Source organism: Protopterus annectens, chromosome 6.part0 (genome assembly GCF_019279795.1).
Source record: "Protopterus annectens isolate FY-2018-M chromosome 6.part0, PAN1.0, whole genome shotgun sequence".
NCBI classification, from domain to species: Eukaryota; Metazoa; Chordata; order Ceratodontiformes; family Protopteridae; genus Protopterus; species Protopterus annectens.
Genome location: NC_056737.1, coordinates 1180375481 through 1180398223, shown reverse-complemented (window position 1 = coordinate 1180398223; position 22743 = coordinate 1180375481). Strand labels below are relative to the sequence as shown.

Below are 22743 nucleotides of genomic sequence, written 5' to 3'. Positions count from 1 at the left end.
TTAAGTTTGTAACACAGTAATAGAACAATACAGAGGAAAAGAGGAATAAATGCACAGTCTATGCATGAAAAAGTATTGTATACATAAGTAAATAAATGGCCTAAACAGAAAACACAATAACAATATAAAAACACAACTAACTATGTACAATATTTACAGACTAAAAAGCTGTAATATAGAGAAAAGGTTAGAAGAATAAATGGAAATATAAGGGATAACAGTGGATCTCCAAATAAAACCCAAAAATAGACAGATGCCATATGGTCAGAATTAAGCTGGAGGTAGAATTAATCACATAAAATTAAATCAAAAAGACAATTCCAGACTCTTTTAAGGTAGACTTTTTTCCTAGGTCCTTTGGTTATAAACTTGTGTGCTGAAATATATTTCAAAGCCATCTCTTTGAAACCATTCCAACAAAGTTTGGTGCGGTCCAACCAGTTCTTCGTAATATACAATTTAGTAAGGGAGCACAGAATAATAAGAACATGAATTTTAACTTAGGTAACTTCATGTTAGATATATGAAGTATCGCTGTTTCCCAAGAGTGGGTGGATTTGTGGTATCCCATTTTCTCCAGGCAAACTTTTAAAGAACACCAAAGTTTGTGGGTGTGTTTGCAGAACCAGAATATGTGCAGAATATCCGCCTTTGGGAAAGAGCAACAAGTACAGGAAGGGGAATTTTTGGAGTCAAATTTGTTAAGCCTAGAAGGCGTAAAGTAGGAGTTATTATTGATCATCAATTGTGTGTAGATGAGTTTTTTGAATGGGGATAACTCTAAAGTAGATTTTATGGCAGATATTTTTTTTTCTTCTGTAAACCGAATACCTTGGTTATCCCAGTAATCCGAAAAAGGCATACCGAATTATGTAATATGGAATTTATGAGGGCATATGATCTGGATAGCATTTTCTCTGAACTTGAGATAGCAGATAAGACCTCACAAAGTCTGGAGATATCCTGAGAATTGACATTGGGATTTATAAGTTTAGAAGAAATTAGTTATCTTAATTGGCGTAAAATAGTTGTGCATTTATTATTGACTTTAAAAATTATTCGTAAATCAGAAAGGGATTTGTCTTTGTATTTAAAACGATCCCAAACTAAGATACCTTTAATAAGGGGGAAATCAGAGAGCTCAATCATCAAGTTGTTAATTTTAAAATTGGGGTTGAGATGCAAAGGTTGAAGATACGGGAGAGTTTCTTCTAAGTTGATAGATTTTATCAGATTTTGAAATAGTCTGATTTTATGTTTTAGAGTACAGGATAGGTTATATTTGTTAATAGCGGGTAGGGAAAGAAATGGGAGAGATTTAGGATTAATTTTGTTGATGAGAACGTGCTGATACCATATTTTCATCCATAAAGGGGACGAGTTATAGGTATCTGGGTTAAGTTTTGAGATAGATAAAATTCTATTTGCACAAATAATCATGTAATAGAGGTGAATGTTTGGCAAGTTTAAGCCACCTTTAGACTTAGGGTAAGAAAGTTTAGAATAAGATATTCTAACTGATTTAGGAAACCAAATAAATTTGGCTAATCATTTATTTATCTTGGAGAACAGGGTGTTTGGAATACTAAGATTTGAGGCATAAAATTGGTAGAGAAGTCTGGGCAAAACATTAATTTTCACTATCGCGGCTTTTGATAACAGGGATAGATTTAATAGTTTCCATCTGTGGAGGTCTTGGAGAATTTTGGACCAGGTTTTTAGAAAGTTATTTTGAAGCATAGAGGCTTGGTTATGTTCAAAATGTATGCCCAGATACTTGAGGTTGAAAGTTGTACCAAAAGAAGAATCAGGAAAATAATTAGTTTTGTGGTTTGTCGGATTAATAGGGAAAATATGTGATTTCTCATGATTAATCTGACAATCAGAGGCCTTAGAGAATATGTCAATAGTTTTTATAATTTTACACAGATCCGTGTTAGGGTATTGGAAGTATAGGTTAACATTGTCAGCAAACGCAGAAAGCATTATATTAGTATTTAGAATTTTAGGGATTGTATGATGAGTGTTTTGAGCAAGATATAGGAAAAGTGGTTTGATGAAGATATTAAAAAGAAAGGGGGATAAAGGGCATCCTTGTCTCGTCCCATTTGTAATCTTAATTGGGTTAGATATGCCTTTATTAGCATATATGAAAGTGGAGGAGTTTTCATAAAGTACCTTAATCATATCAGAGAAGGCTTTAGGTATACCAAAGTGAGTTAATGTTAGGAACAGAAAGTCCCAATTTACTCTGTCAAAAGCTTTTGAGGCATCTAGTGTTAAGGCATAAATCGGGTTTCGGTCTTTTTTGTAAGGTTGAGTAAAGAATATAGGGTTAAAGTATTATCCCAGGTGTGATCCTCAGCCGTCTTTATTGATCTGTCGAAAGCCTTTGACATGGTTAACCACCAGTTACTCATAAACATACTTAAAAACATGTACTTGGATGCACTTGTTATACAATGGTTCCAATCCTACTTAAATTACAGGCAACAGGCTGTACTGTGGGGGAATAACTTATCTTTCCACCTCACAATTGCCCTTGGTGTCCCTCAGGGCTCCATATTGGGTCCTCTCCTATTCTCTGTTTTTATAAATGACCTACATTCTGTAATACCTCAAGCTACCTGTATCCAATACGCAGATGATTCCACGTTAATATGCTCAGCCACTTCTCCATCAGAACTTCAGTCCCTAACCCAAAACGTGTTTAACACAGTAGAGAAATGGCTTCTACACCGATGTCTCATCTTGAACCCCAAAAAAAAACAAAACTGCTACTATTCACTCCCACCCGCAGGGCCTCCCCACTTAACTTTACTGTTACATCTAGCAATGGTACTATCATATCTCCTGACCCTACCACAAAATTACTTGGGGTACTAATTGATAATAACCTTACCTTTGAGCCCCATATTAACAACACTATAAAAACAGTGAACAAAAAATTGGGTTCCCTCTACAGCATCAAACCCTTTGTGACTCCTCTAGCCAGGACCACTATTGCCCATACCCACTTAATCTCTACCCTACTATATGCCTCCCCTGTCTATACTAAAGTATGTAAAAGCAATCTAAACAAGCTGGCTATCTCCTACAATAATATTGCCATATTTGTAACTGGGTCAACCTATAGAACCCATCATTGTAACAATCTTAATGAACTAGGATGGTTAGAGTTGTCAAATCTAATACTATTGAACCAACTAATAGTTGCCCACAAGATCCTGTATCAACCAACAAATACACCTATACTCACAAACCTTATCACCCCCTACAATAATCTCAAGACCCTACGCTCATCACATAAACTACTGGTGCAAACAGGCAAAGCCAACAATTTGGCTGGAGACTCTTTGTTCTCTAATACTGTGGATAAAACCTGGAACTCCCTCCCCAGTGACCTAACCTCCCTTTCCTCAATAACCCTATTTAAAAGCAAGCTGAAACCATACCTTAAATCACATTGGTTATGCCCCTGTGTTAACCCTGTCTAACTACCTCACTTGCCCCTAGATACTAATCCTCATACCTGTATAAGCTAGTTACGTTTCTATTAACAATAATGTGTGTGACTTTACAGTTTAATAATGTTATTTTAGATATTTTTGTATGACTATCCATAGCTGTTATGTACTAGGATTTTTTTTCTTTTTTATAAGTAAAAATGCAATGAAATGTAATGAATGTCAAACCTTTATAATGTACCTGCGTTTTGTAAATACTACTCTGATTTGTGGAGCTTTTCTCCAGGTCGCCACTGAAAATGGACATATATCCAGATGGACCAGCCCGGTCAACAAATGTAAAATAAATAAATAAATAAATCATCTCCCAATCTGTACGACTAGACATCTCACACATCCAATTAAAAAGCATATTTATATAACAACACATAACCTTTCCAAGTTTAACCCAGAAATGCTCATTACTACACTATTATCTATTAACTGGAACTTCCTAAAAATCCTGCTCTTAGACAATGTTGAAATTGAATTCAATGCAACTTTTCTCAATATCCTAAATAGCTGTGCACCTCCTAGAAGGAAGAGACCGAAAACAAATAATGCAATTTGGCTCTCCAAAAAGAACAGAATGTTAATGCAGGACAGAGAAAATGCATGGAAAGAAAGGCAGAAATATATAACACCTCAATATCTTGAAAACTTCAAAATGCTTCACAATTGTACTAAAAAGCAAATAAATGAAGAGAAAAAACTATACTATAATAACTTTTACAATAATACTAAACACAACCCTAAACAATTTTTGACATCCGTTAAAGAAATCTTACATCCCAGCCAAAAATTCAACCCAAACCCTCTCCAGATAACTCACCACTCAAAATTGCAATACAGTTCAACTCTTATTTTATAGATAGTATAGTATCTCTAACCAAGGATTCTTCAACATCTAATCCCAACCCTGCCCAAAAGCCACATATCACCATATCCACTTTCACCTTCAAACCTGTGCCCATATCCTATATAAAACTAATCAAATAAATGTAAACCATGTTGTTCTTCAGCTGATGACCTTCTAAGTGAGTACCTAAAAAGAGCAGTCAATAACATTGTGTTATCCCGTCTCAATTCTTGTAAATAGGTCAGTCTGGGATTCCCACATTCCTGCTCTCTGGAAAAAAGTCATACATTATCCCTCTGCACAAAGGAGGAAACTCAACAGACAGTAATAACTTTAGACTTGTAGCAATCTTTTCTGCACTCACTAAAATACTTGAAAATGCATTCAAAAACAATTGCTAGACTATCTCCTGCAGGAAGAACTCCTACTCCCTACACAACATGGCTTCCATCCTTCCTATAGTACAAGCACTGCCCTTCTAACCTACATAGATGCTGTCAATAAAACCAGAGATAATGACAAACTAGTCCCTTCCTTATTTCTAGGCTTGTCTAAAGCCTTTGGCACAGTTTGTAAGCAAACGTCTGCTTCAAATGTCCTCACTAGGTCTCTCTTAGCCCACCCTTCTGTGGTTCAAAAGTTACCCGTCCAATAGGTATCAATGAGTAAAATGGCATTCCACGTTCTCTCCTTACCTCCCAGTCACTAGCGTTGTACAACAAGGCTCTATCCTTGGTCCCCTCCTCTTTAACATTGTCACCATCACCCTCTATACTTTCACACAACAAACCACCCTAATACAATACTTAGGAGATTCCACTCTCATTTGTGCATCGGACAACATGGTACACCTCCAAAAAATTACTCAGGAAGCTTTAACAGCCACTGAAACGTGGCTTTGTAAGTAACTCATGACTCATGCTCAACCCAAAAAAGACCAAACTGCTACTTTTTCCCAAATCCCTCTCTCATGAAAAAACAAAATTTAAAGTCCTATCTCTTGAGAATAGAACTACTGAAGTCACTTCTCATAGCAAACTATTAGGGGTGATAGTGGTTGATAATCTTACATTTGACCTGCATATACAAAACTGCATAAGAAAAACTCATCAAAAACTAAGGATGCTTTATAGAGCCAAAAACTTTCTCACCAACGAAACTAAATCTACACTTGCTACTACTTGTCTTCTGCTCATCCTTACTAACCTCCAGGCTTCACAAAAATTAAAACTTGGACAATGCTGTAACGAAGTTGCTAAATTTGCAGCACACACCCCTTTCAGACCCCACCATTGTATAGCACTGAAGAGCCTTAATTGGTTAGAACTACCCCATCAACTAACATATACACAGCTTCTTACCACCTATAAAGTTATCCAGCATCCATCTGCCTGTTCAGCACTAAAAAACATTTGACACAACTATGCTTCCAGTTGGTAATTGCGATCCATTGACCAAAAACTCTTGTCTGTCTACAAACCTAGCATATCTGCTGGGCATTATCTGTACTTGTACAGGGTTGCTAAGGCCTGGAACTCCTTACCTGTATCCATCAGGTCAATAGCCTCCCTCCATCCCATCTTTCAAAACCACTCTCAAAGACTTCCTAGCTAAAATCTGGTTCTGTTCTTGCTCAAAACCAGAATGAAGTAGCTCCTAAATGTGAATAAGTACCTTTTCATTCCTTATACTGTACCTCCTTAATCTCCCTTCTTCACTTACTTCCCAAATGCTAATTCTCTTCCCTGACTTTCTAAATATACCATATAAGCCTGTTTTCCCTCACTTAATAATGCAATTCCTGTTCGTATAACACTATCTTACCTTTAATTTCTCTACAAACTGACTAACATTTCTCTAAATATGAAATGATTGTCATATGCCTTGTATCGATTCTTAACCACTGTTTCTATGTCAAATTTGTTATAATTATTTAAACTGTAGATGTTTTATTTTTGAAGTTTGTAAAATTATTGTTCTTAAAATTCTTCCCTGGCTTTCGTTGAAAATGGGCTTCTACCCAGTCCGACTTATCTGGTAATCAAATGTCAATAACTAACTAAATAGATAAATAAAGTTGTCAGCATGCATTTTTAATGTATGTTATTATTTAATGTCTTCAACACTCTGTGATTTGCTCAAAAAAAATTATGTGGAGTAGTCGACCGTGAGGCAAAAATCTAGCCATGTTGCGAACAAATGAACATTTATGGGATGTAAAATCAGGTTCTACATTATTATCCCGTTAGACGACAGACTCAAACTCAGTATAAGTATCCCTTTTATATTTCATTTCTAAAGAATTAAGACTGTAACGGATACACTAAATTACTTGGGGCATAACTACTGTACGTTGCTCTGGGCAGTTATTTTATTTAGCTCCCGTTCCCTTATAATTTTCAGGTCCTCGATGTGACTGTGTTTGGTGCCCTTCTACTGTAAACATGCTTTAACATTTGCATTTTGTGCATTCATTCACACAATCATTGCTTCGTGCACTGCACAACTGGACACAAGCCACCTGATTAGCAGTTTCATGCGTCCAGCCCTGCTCCCCGACCGAGCAGAAGCCCGCGCGGCGGAGAGGCGGTGCCTCCAGGCGCGCCCACTCTGCCTCTGTCACAGAGGAGTCCGCCCTCGTTGCTGTGCCTCGCTCTTTCTGTACAAGCCTCACGCCCTCGTGGGCGTGCTGGAACCAATCGTTCCTTCCTGGCTCCTCCTCGTGGCGGTAATGGTGCTTGTTGACTGGCTCGCGAATCTCGGCCCTGGAGTGGCTGGCTGCTGCTGTTGCTGTGCCGTGCTTGTGCTGCTCGTGACTTACCGCCGGTACTGTTCCCGGTCCCTTTGGGCTCGGTCGCTCTGCTGGCTCATGTCACGCACCGAGAGGCCGCTCTTCAGGGTCGCGTAAGTACTGCTGAAGGGGTCGGGTGTGTCCAAGGCTGCCGGGATCCGGGTTTGAAGCAGTGCTGTTCTGTACAATGTGCTGTCCTGGGGTTGTGTGTAGTGACGTGCATTATTGCCAGCTGCTGTATTTGTCACCCTCTTTTTTTGCACTTATCTGTGCATTTTCTTATTGCTTCTGTGGGACTGTGTGGTAACTGTGGTCTCCTTCCCAGGTAGGAAGCTTTGGGTAGAGGGCTGTGAGTACAATTGAAGTCTGGCATCCAAAGCAAGGTGAGCAGTACAGTTACAATTCCTGACTTTGTGAAACTATGTTTAGAATGCCTTTCTGCAGCGTTTTATTACATACTTGTGCATAATACTTCCCGTTAATGATACGATGCCGGTACCACCTTCTTCAGACGTGGGTTACATTTTATTTAAATATTTCTGGTTGATTCCCAGGTTCTTCTGAATGGTAGTGGGGGCGTGGCATGTATATATGTGTAACGAGTGTGCATTGTGATGTTCTTATTTATTTTTGTGCTGTAGGTGTGCTGGAGAAAATGACGATCACATACAATATTTGTGTTTTTTGTATAAGAAAACTATAGCTTACATCCTATGGTTGGTCTATGTTGCTGTGAGTCATTTATTAATATTCCATTATCCACCTATTCGGGGGTTACAGGGGGCAGGGATACTGGATGTACCAGTGTATGGTTGTATATTTAATCTTCAAACTGTGTTGCTTAATTTCTTTAAGTAAATGATTGTATTATCCAGTTTCAGAATCTTGTGGCTGACTGTGTTTTGACTTCTCTATAAGTAATTTCACCAAACTAATGACTTATAACTCCTGTCATCCACATTTGAAGTAAGAGAATGCTTGACTTTAGCTGCCATAAGCTAATGCAAGGTTTGTATCATTTTGAGGGAGCCCAGTAATCTTGAACTTAGTGTGCTAGGTTGGTCTGGTTGATGGCACAGTGACTCCGTACAAGCAGAAAACATTAATAGCTCTGAAGCAGTATTTTGGGTGGTTCTGTAACAGCAATATGTGAAATCCTTTTTTACTTAAGCATTTTTTACTGCAGGTGAGAAAAAGTAATGTAATTACTTCTGGCTCCAGTGTAGAAAAGATAATTAAAATATTGATGTTGAGCTGAAAGTATGTAATCTCAGCTCTGCTGAAGGCTTTAGTTTAACATCTCTATAAGTTGCTGTACAATAATGTGTCTGTGCCATTTAATAGCAAGTTAAATAGGTTTGTAGGAGATTACTAGGCTAATGGCTCAAGAGCCTTTGCAAGCCTGACCGGTTTTACCTAGATTTTACCCAGTTTTCTATTCCTAGGTGAAAGATAACAAGGCTCAGCAAGGGGAGCTTTGACAATTGTTACAGACTGTCTCTGTTTGTAAAGGACCTGGGCACCAATCCAGGAGCAAATTTGTGATTTCCCATCCATTGATCCAGGTTAAAGATGGTCAAGGAAAGGCTGTGCTTCATATGCCAGAGGGTGCACTGTTCTGGTTGGATGAGGGCTGAGTACAGTGGTGCTATGACATCCTTAGATCTGGATGCCATATGCCCTTACTTATTAGCTAAGCCACATAGAAGGATTTCCTCACCACCACAGGCAAGTGTTGGTCAAAGTTCTGGGTACTCAGTAATTTGATCTGTCACCACTCTGTCCACTCTTAGTGGGTGCTATCAGTGTTATAATTTGCAGGAGTATTTGATTTCCCTAAGGTTATTATTACGCAGTTCTTTGCATTTAGTTTGAAGCCCTGACTCTGACACCAGTCATTAGTCTGCGTCAGACCTTTCTGTAGGATATCAGCATTGTTTGGAGAGTCAATGATTGTCCCCAAATGTCCGTCATCAGCAGATTTGGTCAGCCAAAGGCCATGTACATTTGCCTTGACCTCTGAGAAGTATATCCCTAACAGGAGGGGGCTCAGTACTGAGTCCTGTGGTTTTCCACTGGTAATTGGCCTCTTAATGGATGTGGATTGCCCCACTGTAACAAAATGTATCCAATCTTCTGTGAGCTATGTGGCTATCCATCTAGTGACCTAGAGGTTTATGCCCAGTTTTGTGAATTTATCTATAACACCTGTGTGGGGAATTAAGACAAATGCCGTGACCAAGTCAAGGTAGGTGGGGTATGTACTGTCTTACCTTCATCCATGGCCTTGGTGACCTTCTCAAAGAAGTCCACCAGATTGAGCAGGCAGGTCATGCCCTTGACAAAGCTGAACTGGGTTGGATCTGGAGTCCGGATATTTCCTATGTCATTGTTAATCGGGTCCATGATTATACTTTCCATAGACTTGCATAAGAGGCTTATCAGACTTATGGGTCAGTAGTTTCCTGGGTCAGTTGGTCTCCCCCTTGTACAGAGGGATGATTGTTGCTGTCCTCCACTCTACAGGGACAAAGCCTGTCTGGAAACTGTGATTGAATAGAGGTCCGAGTGGGTCTGCTAGGTTATGTTTCAAGCTATTTAATAGGCATCCTGGAATTCTATCAGGGCCAATTTGTAGCCTAGTACCTACCTATGAACCTATCAGCCCAAGGGCCTACGTAAGCCTAGCCAACAAAGTTTCCTGGCTTATGCCACCCAAGAAAGTTATTTTCCTGTGCCACTGTCGAGCAGAGACACAAAAGTGATCCCTGGGGTGTATTTCCTACTTCCCATCCACTCATCAAGATTTTTCTTGAAGAGTGCTAATGAAGAACTTTGCTTGACATAGATGGGTAGCCTGTTCCAGAGAATGGGAAGTCTCTGGGACAGGAATCTATCCCTCCAGCATGTCCCGTTTATTGTGGTGACAAGGTGACAAGGTTTAGGTCCCTAGAGCGTGTAGCTCACAGAGATTGGGATTTCTTTAGGTGTAGTATGTCCAGCAGCTCTGTTTCTGGCTTTGGAGAGTGTAGTGATCTGTTCTTTTGTGATAACAGATAAAGGAATGGTAGGTGTATGTCATTAGGAGTGACCAGGAATTATGAGGGATGTAATTTGAGCTGAATTTATCTGTCAGCAGGTTTGCTATTTCTTCTGGCTGAGTATAGATAGTGCTATCTACACCCAACTCAACACACTGTGTTTCTTTAAGATTTCAGACATAACTTAAAAGCATTGTGATTATCTTTTGCTTAGGAGGCTTTAGTCTCGTCTTTAGCTTTTGAAGACTGGACTAGTTCCCTGATTTGCCTGTTGAGACTAATGAGGGATTTTTTTCTCTGTTGTGCACCTTCCACTTCTAGACAAGAATGTCTTCCTTCTCTTGTGTAGTTTGTTTATGAACAGGGTCCACAAGAGTGATATTTGGTTTCCTGCTAGACCTGGGTTTAGTTCCGTTAGGTACTGCCATTTCTTTAAGTACTTGTACAGGGTATTTCCGTATACTTCTGCATAGGCCTACATGTTTTCACGGACCTGAGCACAAACCCATTACCAGTTATGGTTTCAGTACACTTGGCAGTAGAATCAGATGGGGCATTTAGCTATTATTAGTTAAATTATTCTGTCTGCATAGTTCTCTTATAGGTTCATAGGTTAGTACTAAGCTAACTGCCCTTTCGAGCCATTTTAAGCTTAGCCAGTTATCCCTTGTGAGACTCAAACCCTGTCCCTTGTGAGACTCAAACCCTGCACCTTGTGTTTGTAAGGCAAACCATTAGGCCACCCTCCCAACCCCTTCTTTGTGTAACAGTACTTATTTCTCTATATTTATGTTTTATCAACACTGCATACCTTTTTTATTTTTCTAAGTAAAGTTTTTTCCTCTCTCTCTCTCTTATCTTGTGTCTGGGTGTTTGTGTATTAACATTGTAGGCTGTCAGCTGTTTGAATCTCCCCTCCATTGGCCGGATCGCTGTATATATTAGCGTTTGTCTTTAGCGTTACTGTTTGACTACTGACCAAGAGTGGCAAGGTAGTCGATGGTCTGTAGCCTAATTTAGACTGGTGGTAGTACTATCTTGCCAAGATGAAAGTTGTGAAGAACTGGAGAAACTCTTATCTGGGGTTGTGTGTGTGTGTGTCAGAGAGACAGGGAGTAGTAATTTGAAAAGTAGTTTCCATGGTTAAGGGGCACTAGAGGCACTGATGTTCACAGCAAGAGTGCCGAGAAAGGGTCCTGTGGTGGTCAACCAAAGATTCACCTGTAAGTAGTCACTGTGTAGTCTTTGTCTGGTGTGAAACTTGGAAGTCCTTACTCTGGACAGCAGTGCATATTCTTTTAATGCTGTTGATGGCAGGTTTTATTTTGTAAATTTGTCAGTGAATCAGATTTATGTGCATCTTTTTTTCTACCTGTTGGCTAACAGTAGTGTGACTTCAGAGTCATGCTCTTGGATCTCCTTCACTAGTCACAAGGCCGTAGCTTCTGTCCCTTACATATTTAGGGTGATGATTGATTGGCAGCGGTGGGATTCAAGGCCCCATCAGTTCCAGACTCGTTGACACTGAAAAGGTAATGGGCTAAGAGCGATGTGGGTGAATTCCTGAGAAGCCGATCTTCATAACGGTCGTGCTCTTCCGTCCTGTAGTGTAGTACTTAATTGGGTGTAACTGATGATAATTGTAGCCCAAAGCAACAGCATTCTTTTTCCATCTACTCTTCAGACCACTTTATATATTTTGCCAGTCGTTTGTTTATAAGGTTGTCCCAGACATTACCATCCAAAAAGAAAGAACTTGCTCTTCTGGGCAGTTGAGACTTTTGAAATGGCAGGTAAGTCTAAATATAGATTTACCAGCTCACATTAAGTGAATGGGCGAGTTATTATAAACCTGAAGCAGATTGCAGAAATAATTGCTGGTTATTTCTTCATATATTTCTGGTCTGGTAGTTCTTTGGAGGGTTAATTTAAAGCTCAATTTGCTGTTTAAACTCCTATTTTTTTTTTAAGTTACAGTTTGTACACAAAGACCCGACTGGGTTACTTGTTCCACAAGAGACAGTTAAAGAAAGCTCGGGATCGACACCCAACAGGACACTCCTTCACACAGCCATCAATTTTTAATGGTGAGTCCCTGTTTGTGAATTATTTTCTGCTGCTAAATTGTAAATGTTTTCTACTTTTCTTGTAGCTTAACTTTATTGATTCTGACTCTCTAGTAGTGTAAAATATAAGATTAAAAATCAAACAAACTTCACAGCAGCCTCTCTGGGTGCTAATGGCAGTAACAGCTTGTAAAATATGTACACTGACTGACATGGGTAATTGCCCCCTTTATATCGGTGGCAGTAGTGTGCCTGTTTATCTGGAGTGTTTACTCTTACAGCTCTTCCCTGAGAGGGAGTCGAACCTGGACCCGGTGTTGCTAGGGTTGTAGGACATGTACCGTTATATCGGTGGCAGTAGTGTGCCTGTTTATCCGGAGTGTTTACTCTTACAGCTCTTGACTTCGAGGGAGTTGAACCTGGACCCAGTGTTGCCAGGGTTGTAGGACATGTACCGTAGCAGCTGCAACATTGTAATGAGCTGTAAATGGACCGGCATAAATTAAAAGAAACAAATAATGGACTGGATTTCTTTTTTATGAGACAGAGGAGCACATTGGATTTCATAAAGTTATTTTTTGTTTTAAAAAATGTGTTTGTTTTTTTTGCAGTTTCAGAGCAGTCCTTGGTCAATTGTGATTGTTTCTTAACACATACTTGTCTTTGCTTTGTGATTGTTTCCAGCCCCTCATACAAGAACCTAACAGGGTCTCTACCCGCTTCGCTCCCCACCCTGTCCCCTATTTCCTCCCACCCCCAGTGGTCCCACCTTTATTGCACTCAAACCCCTCCCATCTTTCCAATAGCCAACCACAGCGCTAACCCAACACTACCTCCTCCATATTCCCTCTACGGTCACACCTCCTCAACTAGCATGTACAAACATACCTTTCCTTTGCTCACTGCATGCACTCTCCTTGCAGATCTTACATCCTACCAAAGCTCCATCATTCCCCCACTCAACCACTACCACTGTACTACTACTCACACCACCACTCGTGTCTCACCCATACTCAGCTCCCCTCCCACCAGCTCAAGAACTATCCCTATGTACCCCCCACATATTCTAACAACTATATTACTCAAACGTAAAGCATCCCTACAACTTAACATAGTAACCCTCCCACCATACCTATTGCCCACAGAGCACAATCGTAAAGTTTCCCTTATAAACAAACACATTCAAAAACTGAGAAAACTAATAATCTCATGCATATCAAAACTAGCCCTAAGTGGAGACATCCACCCCAACCCTGGCCCTACCACCTCCAATCCCAATCCTCATAATCAGACTAGAAACCACAACTTCTCCCATATTACAGCCAAAAGAAAGCCAAGTGACTTCCTTCTACTAAGCCTAAATATTAGAAGTATATCCAACAAAGTCCATGAACTCCATGCCACCATAGACTTATACTCCCCAGATATAGTCATCCTGACAGAAACCTGGCTAAAACCTCACATTACCAGTGAGCAAATACTCCCTACAGGTTACGGCATACTAAGAGTAGACCGCTAAACAAAAGGCGTGGTGTAGCTATAATATTTAAACAGCATCTAAACATCCAGATCTTAAAATCATCAGCTCCACAAATAGGCAATGAAGAAATAATATATACCAACCTCGAAATTAACCAAAATAAAACCATCAACATAATTGGATGCTACTTCCCACCTGGCCAAAACATCCCTCCACTAGAAAACCTCCTCAGCTGGTCTACCCACCATCTCCCCCAAGAAACTATCATCTTAGGTGATTTCAATATTGACTGGCAATCCTGTTCTGGCAACAATCCAACTCATCATGTACACCTTCATGGCTTCACCCAACTAGTCCAGTCAAGGATAAATAAAAACTCCAGCAAGCAAACTACCCTGGATTGGATACTAGTCAGTAAGAACCCCGAGTCATATAGCCTCAGTGATCACTCCCCAACATTCCTACTCAAAAAATACCTATACCAAGCTAAACCTGTCATCTGTCATCAAATATGTAAAAAAATAAACTTTAACCCACTCACATTCATCTCATCCCTCAAAGAATGTAACTGGCAGGCTCTAAAGTACCCCAATCTAGATGACGCAGTTGAATTTTTTTAATACTACCTTCCTGAACATCCTTAATTACCATGCCCCCCATAAGATTTTCCAGAACCAAAGCACAACCCTCCCCATGGCTACAGAAAACCACTAAGTCAGAAATGAAAAACAGGGATAAAGCCTGGGAGCACTGGCGCAAAACCAAAACCCCTGCAGCTAGACAGAAATTCCTAGAAATACGCAATAGAGTCAAAAAGCTAATAAAACGGGACAAATTCCAATACTACCAGTCTGCCCTAGACTCCTCACAACACAGCCCCAAACAATTCTGGTCCTCCATAAACTCCATCCTCCACCCAGGTAAAGTCAGTACCCCTCCTCCTAACATCCCTCACTCCTCAGAAAATATTGCTAACCCCATTCAACACACACTTCACCCAAACCATACTATCACTAGCTAAACAACACAACCCCCTCCCCTCCAACCCACACCTTCAACTAGTAATCTCCCCACTGCCTTCTCTTTTTCTCCTGTACCTACCTCCAACATAAAAAACTCTTAACTAAACTTAAACCCACCAAATTAGCAGCAGACAACCTCCCAAGTGAATACCTACAAATCGCAGCTAATGCTCTGGCCTACCCAGTATCCATCTTGATTAACCGATCTCTGTCAGAAAGTTACGTTCCCACATTGTGGAAAGTCTCACATATAATCCCGCTCCACAAAGGCGGACCCTCTGCAGAACTAACCAATTACTGCCCCATAGCTATTCTCTGTCCACTCTCCAAAATACTAGAGAGATGCATACACTCTCAGGTCTCACACTACCTCCTTACTAACAACCTCCTTTCCAGTACTCAGCATGGTTTCCGACCAAACCATAGCACCACCACTGCCTTACTCTCCTTTACTAACACTATCCTTCAGCATAAAAACAATGGCTATCTCTCCTCTGCTACCTTCCTAGACCTATCTAAAGCATTTGACATGGTCCCACACAAACAACTTATCTCTGTCCTCAATAACCTATCCTTCTCACAATCAGTCACCAACTGGTTTCAGGGTTACCTGTCTGACCGCCAACAATCCTTTGTATGGCAGAATGACATATCTCCCCAACTACCTGTCTCCATAGGGGTTCCCCAAGGATCCATCCTTGGGCCCCTACTTTTCTCTGTTTACACCAATAATCTAGCCTCTGCCACCAAACATGGCAAACTCATCCAATACGCAGATGACTCGACCATCATCTTTTCAGCCCAGTCCCTACCCAAACTGCAAAAAGTCACACAGGAAGCCTTTTCCTCTGTTGAAACATGGTTATCCGATGCCCAATTAATACTCAACCCAAACAAAACTAAACTACTCATCTTCCAACCCACCAAACATACTCAAAACAACTCTCACTTTAACATCACAGCAAAAGACAACACCACTATATACCCAACTGAACACACCAAATTGCTAGGAGTGGAAATAGACAATAAACTAAACTTTGACATTCACATATCCATGACATAAAAAAGTCCACAAAAAACTAGGAGCATTATACAGAAATAAACAATTTCTCACCAAAGCAGCAAAGATTTCAATAGCAAATTCCCACCTTATCTCCACCCTACTTTTTATGCCTCTCCAGTATATACCAACCTAAGGCAATGTGATCTAAACAAGCTAGAGACCTGCTACAACAAAATCGCCAAATTCGTCACAGGGGCATCCTACCGTAGTCACCACTGTCGATCACTTGCTGAACTGGGCTGGCTTCAACTCCCTCACCTCCTTCAGTGGTATCAACTCTCACTCACCCACAAACTAGTATACCATCCACTAAATGTCCCATCCCTCCAGAATCTACTCCAACCCTATCGCACCACCAGACCACTAAGATCCAGCAGCAAAAATCACTTTCAGATCACTAAAGCCAATAACTCTGCTGGTGAAGCACTATTCTCTTGTGCCATAGCCAAATTATGGAACTCACTCCCACCCACAATTACCTCCATACCATCATGCAGCAACTTCAAAACTTTATTAAAAGCGCACCTTCCAACATGCTGGCTATGCCCTTGCAACTCCCACTCTAATATCATCCACCCCATCCAACTACTACCTTTCTTTCACCTCCACTAACTACCTTGATGATAGCAAGCTCAGATGCTCATAAGCCTAGTACTTATTATACAGCAGGAACTTCTCATTGTTACATTTGTTAATGTCCGTTATGTACTTCACAGATAAAGATTCTAGTTGTCTACTGATGTACTATGTTCTTCATCTGTAAATATGTTGTAAGTAATTTCTATGTTAAATTGTTAATCGCTATGTAATCCAATGTAACTACTGTCTGTTTATTTTAACTGTGGAGCTTTTCTCCCCGGGCCTCCGCTGAAAATGGACCCACGTCCAGTCGGACACTCCGGTCACCAAATTTAAATAAATAAATAAATAAATAAAAATAAATAAATTTAAAATACCACTTTAGACAGGGATACACATACATTAACAGAAAAGAAGACATTAACATTTTTTATCTCCGTACGTTACATATTACATCTATGTTTTCTTCATAGCAGCTGTCCGTTAGTCCAGCGTTGCACAAATCACTCAATTCCTGCCTCCTGTTAAAGCTGACTCCTCCTCCGGAACATGTGCTGTTGCCACAATTTCCATTTATTTTTAATTAATTTGTTATTTTCCTTTTTTAAAGATCCGTCTTACAGTTCTTTTATCTCTTTTTAACAAATTTAAGTACTTCTAATGTAGCTGGTTTAGATTGATTTCCATTTTTAGTAAATGCTTTTTGGCAGCTAACAGAATTAAACTTAAGAAGGCTTAACTATGTCTAGTAATTCACATCTTCTGTCCCAGCTCAAAGGAATCCTTAGTTGCAGTATTTGTTCCCTTAATAATAATTCTGACCGATTACTCTACAGGGAACTTTGTCTGCCAACTCATTACATTCCCAGTTGCGTCTTGTTTACCATCATACTAACACCTTGTGTTTTACTTGCATTCTGCTGTAACAGCATATTCAAACTTCGAAAGAGACCACATCTCTCTCTCTTCTGAGTCGGGCAGAATTTTTTTCCTGCCCTCCCACCCAGTTACAGTTGTCTTGTTAAATACCACTGTCTTTCTAGCTGCCTGCCTCTTATGTTACTCTGACCATATATCTCATTTCCTCTCTACTTTCACTGACTTGTGTGAGTAATCACAAAATCATCATTTTTGAAATCCCTCCCCTTCAACTATTTAAATTTATTGGCCATCCTACTGTATTCCATAGTACCAGAATACAAAAGTGACCACCCCTTTCAATCCATCTTGCTGTTTTAAAAATAGTGACTCTCCACTAAACCTGAACTTTTTAAACAGGTAAAACTTAAGTTCCCTACTTTCACATCTAACTTCTCTAGTGCACACTGCAGTGTGCATTGTTTATTCATCTTATCTTTAAGCATTCTTGTGACTAGCACTTGCTCTAATACCTGCTGGAAAGCACTAGGAAGCCTTAAACTGATACAAGCACTCAGCTATCCTTGTTAATAAGGACAAATTAATAGTAGGCACTAAACAGCCTATAATTGCAAAGTACCTTGCTAAGGTAAGGGAAAACAGCTCCTGTACTGTACAAAAAAAAAAGCACCAAACCAGGCATGTCCAAGGGTCAGCTTCCGGTGATTTCTCCTGTCCACCTGGTGAATCTGGGCATACTGGGGCAGTGCAGCAATTGCCTCATATACACAGACAACCCTCTCCTCCTACCACCCAACACTACAACCTGTGAGAGATGCACTTACATAGCCAAAATGGAAGCAAAGCTCTCTCCAACCAACATTGTGCTAGACAGTCAAGAGGAGAAGGTTAACACCCACACTACACCTCAAGCAACACATAGCCCTTCTAAACCCACACCACCAACACCCACATATAGCAACACTAAATCCACATATGCAGAGGCCCTTAACAGTAATCTGCCAAGCAACAAGGACCTCTGAAGCTGAAACGCAAACACCAATCACAACCAAAGTGTCGCATAGTTCACAACACCAGTGTGCCACCCAGCAACAGCCCTTAAGGCAAGACAATGTACCTAACACTTTAGTCATAGGTAACTCTATAGTCCGGCACACTGATGTCCCTCTCACCAAGAAGAAAATTACAGTCAGCTGCCTGTCTGGTGCCAGGATCCGCCACATAACGCATGCACTCAAGTCACTCCACAACAAATACAAATATGACTCTGTCATTGTCCATGTTGGAGTGAATGACTTGAGATGTACCTCCCTGGACTACATGAAAAGAGACATGGAAGAGCTCTTGGATCATGTGGCCCAGGCAGGTATGACCCTAGCCCTGCGTAGCATCCTGCCTTCGCCCAGAATGATACCACAATACAAAGACAAAATGATTGACTTCAACAGTTGGCTAAGCTTCTGGTGTCATTCAAAGGGGATCCAGTATCTGTCTGCCTGGGATGACATGATTGACAGACCATGATGCTTTGCCAGAGATGGTCTGCACCTGTCGCCCCTGGCATTCGGTTTACTGGCTAAGGCTCTTGCCACCCCTATAGTGCCTTTTTAGGCAAAGTTCAAAGGACAAAAAAATGCTAGAAGTCTAAACCTCAAAATGCACTCTCTTGAGGCACTCCTAAAAATGGAGAACATCGATATCTGTGCAGTAACTGAGACCTGGTTCAAGGCTCCAGAGAGCACCCCTGCAATACCAGGCTACAACTCTTACCACACTTTTCGGCCACCAAACCAGGACCGAAACACTAAAGGTGGAGGAGTGTCAATATTCACCAAGGATATTCACACCACCAGACTAGTTGCCCAACACAATGCGTCTTTAATTCTCCAGGTGCAACTAACACTAGGTAAGACTGCAATCCAAATTGTAGCTTGCTACAGATCCCCCACCATACCCCAAGATGCTCACTACACCTTTTTAAACATACTGGAAAATATTAAAATAGAACCAAACACCCTAATACTGAGTGATTTTAACTGCCCTGCCATTAACTGGGAAAACTACTCATGTACCAATACCTTTGCCCAACGGTTCTTGGAATTCATAAATTCCAATGCCCTGGATCAACTAATCCATAGTCCTACCAGGGGCTCCAATATCCTAGACCTGGTCATTACCAACATAGGAAATCGATGCTCCACACCTATGGTCACCCCCCCTCGTTAGTCAGATATGACCATAAGCTAATCACCCTTAACATCCACATCCCACCCCCACCACCCCCCCAGTAAGGAAACCTCCATAAAAAACTTCTCCAAAGCCAACTTCATGCTACTCAAGTCAAAAGTGGCAAACTTCATGACACCCATGCAGACGGGAACTGAAAGTTCAACTGCTGAATCCTGCACTAAGGCACTGTACGAGCACATCCACTCATGCGTGAATTGTGCCATCCCAAATAGAACCAAGATGCTCTCCTCCAAAAAAGGTAAACAAATCTGGTGTTCCTTTGCCATAAACAAACTTTACAACAAAAGGAAGAAACTGTTGCAGAAAAGAGGAAAATCCCAGGATGCAAAAAAACTCCCTTACCAGCCACAGTAAGAAACTGAGATCCCTCATAAAGTCCTCCAAAGCTAGTTACAAAAATAAAATTGCCAAAGATTCCAAAGACAACCACAAGGCATTCTATAGTTATGTCAAGAATCTAAATGGCAATGCTCAGATCTGCTCTGAGCTAAAACAGAATGTCATTAAATATACTGATCCCAAGGATATTGCCAGTATCCTGGCAGATTGATTCCGTGCCAACTTCACCCCCCTCTCACCCCCTAAATGGCCCATCTCAATATCGGAAGTTTGCCAAATTCTGGTAATAACGGCCACACAGGTAAAAAACGCACTTTCCAAAGCTCAGAATACAGCATCCATGGGACCAGATGACATCCCGGGCTGTGTACTACATGAACTACAATATGAACTGGCACCTCACCAAAGTGTCATGTTTAATCATAGCCTCACCTCAGGTTTCGTGCCCACTGAGTGGCGCAGAGCTACAGTTATCCCACTCCACAAGGGGGGATCCACCTTGGATCCCGGAAACTACCGTCCCATCAGTCTGACGAGCCTTATCTGCAAGACCATGGAGCGTATTATCATGGAATTTATAAACAAAGACATTGGCAACCTTCAAACACTGGACCCCACCCCGTTTGGGTTCGTGAAGGGCCGATCTTGTCTCCTGAACCTGATTGACTTCTTTGAATCAGTCTCCAGAGCCATGGACAAGGGTAAGGTGGTCCACACAGCCTATCTAGACCTTGCCAAGGCCTTTGACACCATCCCCCACTCTGGAATCATAGATAAACTTACTAAGCTGGGCATTAATCCGTACGTCACCCATTGGGTTGCTAACTGGCTTACTGATAAAACCCACACTGTAAAAGTAGCCGACTCCAAATCCAGCTCCAGACAAGTGACAAGTGGAGTACCTCACGGTTCAGTCCTGAGACCGCTCTTGTTTGGCATCTACTTCTCTGAAGTACAGGCCAACACTAAGGGACTCTGGCTAACAAAGTTCGCAGATGACTGCAAACTGGGAGCCATTATTGAATCCCCAAATGATGTGGATATTCTACAAAAGGGCCTTAAAGAAACAGATGCTTGGTGCCAGAGCCATGGGCTCAAGCTCAATGCCAAGAAATGTATAGTTATCCCCTTTGGGAAAAAACATGTATCAGTGAATTACCATATAGGTGGCAGTACACTAAACACAGGAAGTGTGATAAGAGACTTAGGGACACAGGTGGACAGTGGACTCACCTTTGATAACCACATCGCCACAACAGTCAGGAAATCCTTCTATGTGGCACACCTCCTCACTAAGGGCTTTTCATCCAGAAAAAAGGAGGTCATTGTCCTACTATACTCATCCCTCATTAGACCCATTATTGAATACAACACCCGTTTGGTATGTACCTCTCAAGACATCTGCAACAACTGGAAATGCCGCAGAAATACCTCACTAAAAGAATCACAGGCCTAAAGCAGATGCCGTCCGCTGACCGCCTTAAAAAACTCCAGCTATACTCTGTCACATATCGTCTACTCAGAGGTGATCTCTGCTTAACATACAAGGCCATGTCAAACTCAGGGCTGTTGGACATGCTACACTTAAAGAAATCCCAATCCCTCAGAGCCACACGCTCCAGGGATCTAAACCTTGTCATCACAATAAACAAAACATGCTGGAAGGATAGGTTCTGACCTAGAGACTCCCCAGACTCTGGAATAGATTACCCATACATGTCAAGCAGAGTGCCTCTTTGGCCCTCTTCAAAAGGAACCTTGCCGATTGGATGGGGGAAAGGAAATTCACCCCAGGGATCACGTCAGTCGCCCTGCTAGACAGGGGTCCAGGGAAGTAAATAGTGTGGGAAGAAATAGCCAGGGAATTGTTATGGCTAGGCTTGTATAGGCCCTAGGGCTGATAGCCTAGCACCAACCTATGAACTTATGAACCTATGAACATTTGCTGTCTACCCGAGGAAAAATTCTTTGAAGTCTACTTGGGGTGTAAAAGTAGCTATGCACGTTCAAGCAAAAATCCCAAAGCTTCTGTATTTTGCTGCATCAGGTCTTTCATTTAGGACTCCACTACCCCTTTCTCTTTGCCTATACTTTGATATCAATGCCACCCTGCTAACTTTCCTTCTTTAGTAATTTAATTCCAATACCTTGGTTCCCTTGCCAGTTTACTCCAGTAAATTCTAGATTTCTCTTGCATATTTTTTGTATACCTACTTGCAGTCATCCCTTTTTGCAAAATCTTCTTTCTCCATTTGTGTTTGCGCTTAGTTCTTTGGATACTTTCTGCTACTTTGATATAATATTCTGTATGGTGGTTATTGTCCTCCTTAAGGATCTGCATCCTACATTTCATTCTATCTTTATATCTTGAACCCCCCCATCATCATCATCCCTTTCCACTTTGAATTATAAATTTCTGCTTTGTGTGTGTGTGTGTGTGTGTGTGTGTGTGTGTGTGTGTGTGTGTGTGTGTGTGTGTGTGTGTGTAAAATTGATCACGGTACAGTGCCGTTTGGGAAATTCATCTGTTTCCTCACTGTAGTGTGATCTTGAAGTTGAAATATATAGTTAGCAGGGGGTGTGGGGGGGCTTGCACCCCCCCCCCCGCAAAAACGTGATGTTAGGTATAGGAGTTTACTTTACGTGTGCTCCTATATGGACATCACGTGATGTGTTCGGAGACCGTGTCGAATCTGCTTGTTCTTTATTTTGACTTTCGAAGTTTGTTTTCGATGTGTCAAACGGAAATTATTTTGCCATTCGACATATTGATAGTAAGTGTGTGTGTGTGTGTGTGTGTGTGTGTGTGTGTGTGTGTGTGTATATATATATATATATATATATATATATATATATATATATCGGCAT

The 22743-nt window shown here is 40.9% G+C and overlaps 1 protein-coding gene across 2 annotated transcripts in view; it reads left to right on the top strand.

The window, feature by feature from the left end:
- Positions 1 to 7061: 7061 nt before the first annotated feature.
- The window catches only part of LOC122804746 (probable hydrolase PNKD), a 660794-nt gene continuing 645112 nt past the window's right edge, over positions 7062 to 22743 (top strand). Inside the window, exons 1-2 of one of the 2 annotated variants that reach the window (XM_044074811.1) lie at positions 7062 to 7269; positions 12175 to 12284. In XM_044074811.1, coding sequence (XP_043930746.1) covers positions 7097 to 7269; positions 12175 to 12284 — 283 coding nt within the window. In that variant the 5' untranslated portion in view covers positions 7062 to 7096. Of the gene's footprint in view, positions 7270 to 12168; positions 12285 to 22743 lie in introns of both variants that reach the window. The other variant, XM_044074810.1, reaches the window with a different exon arrangement.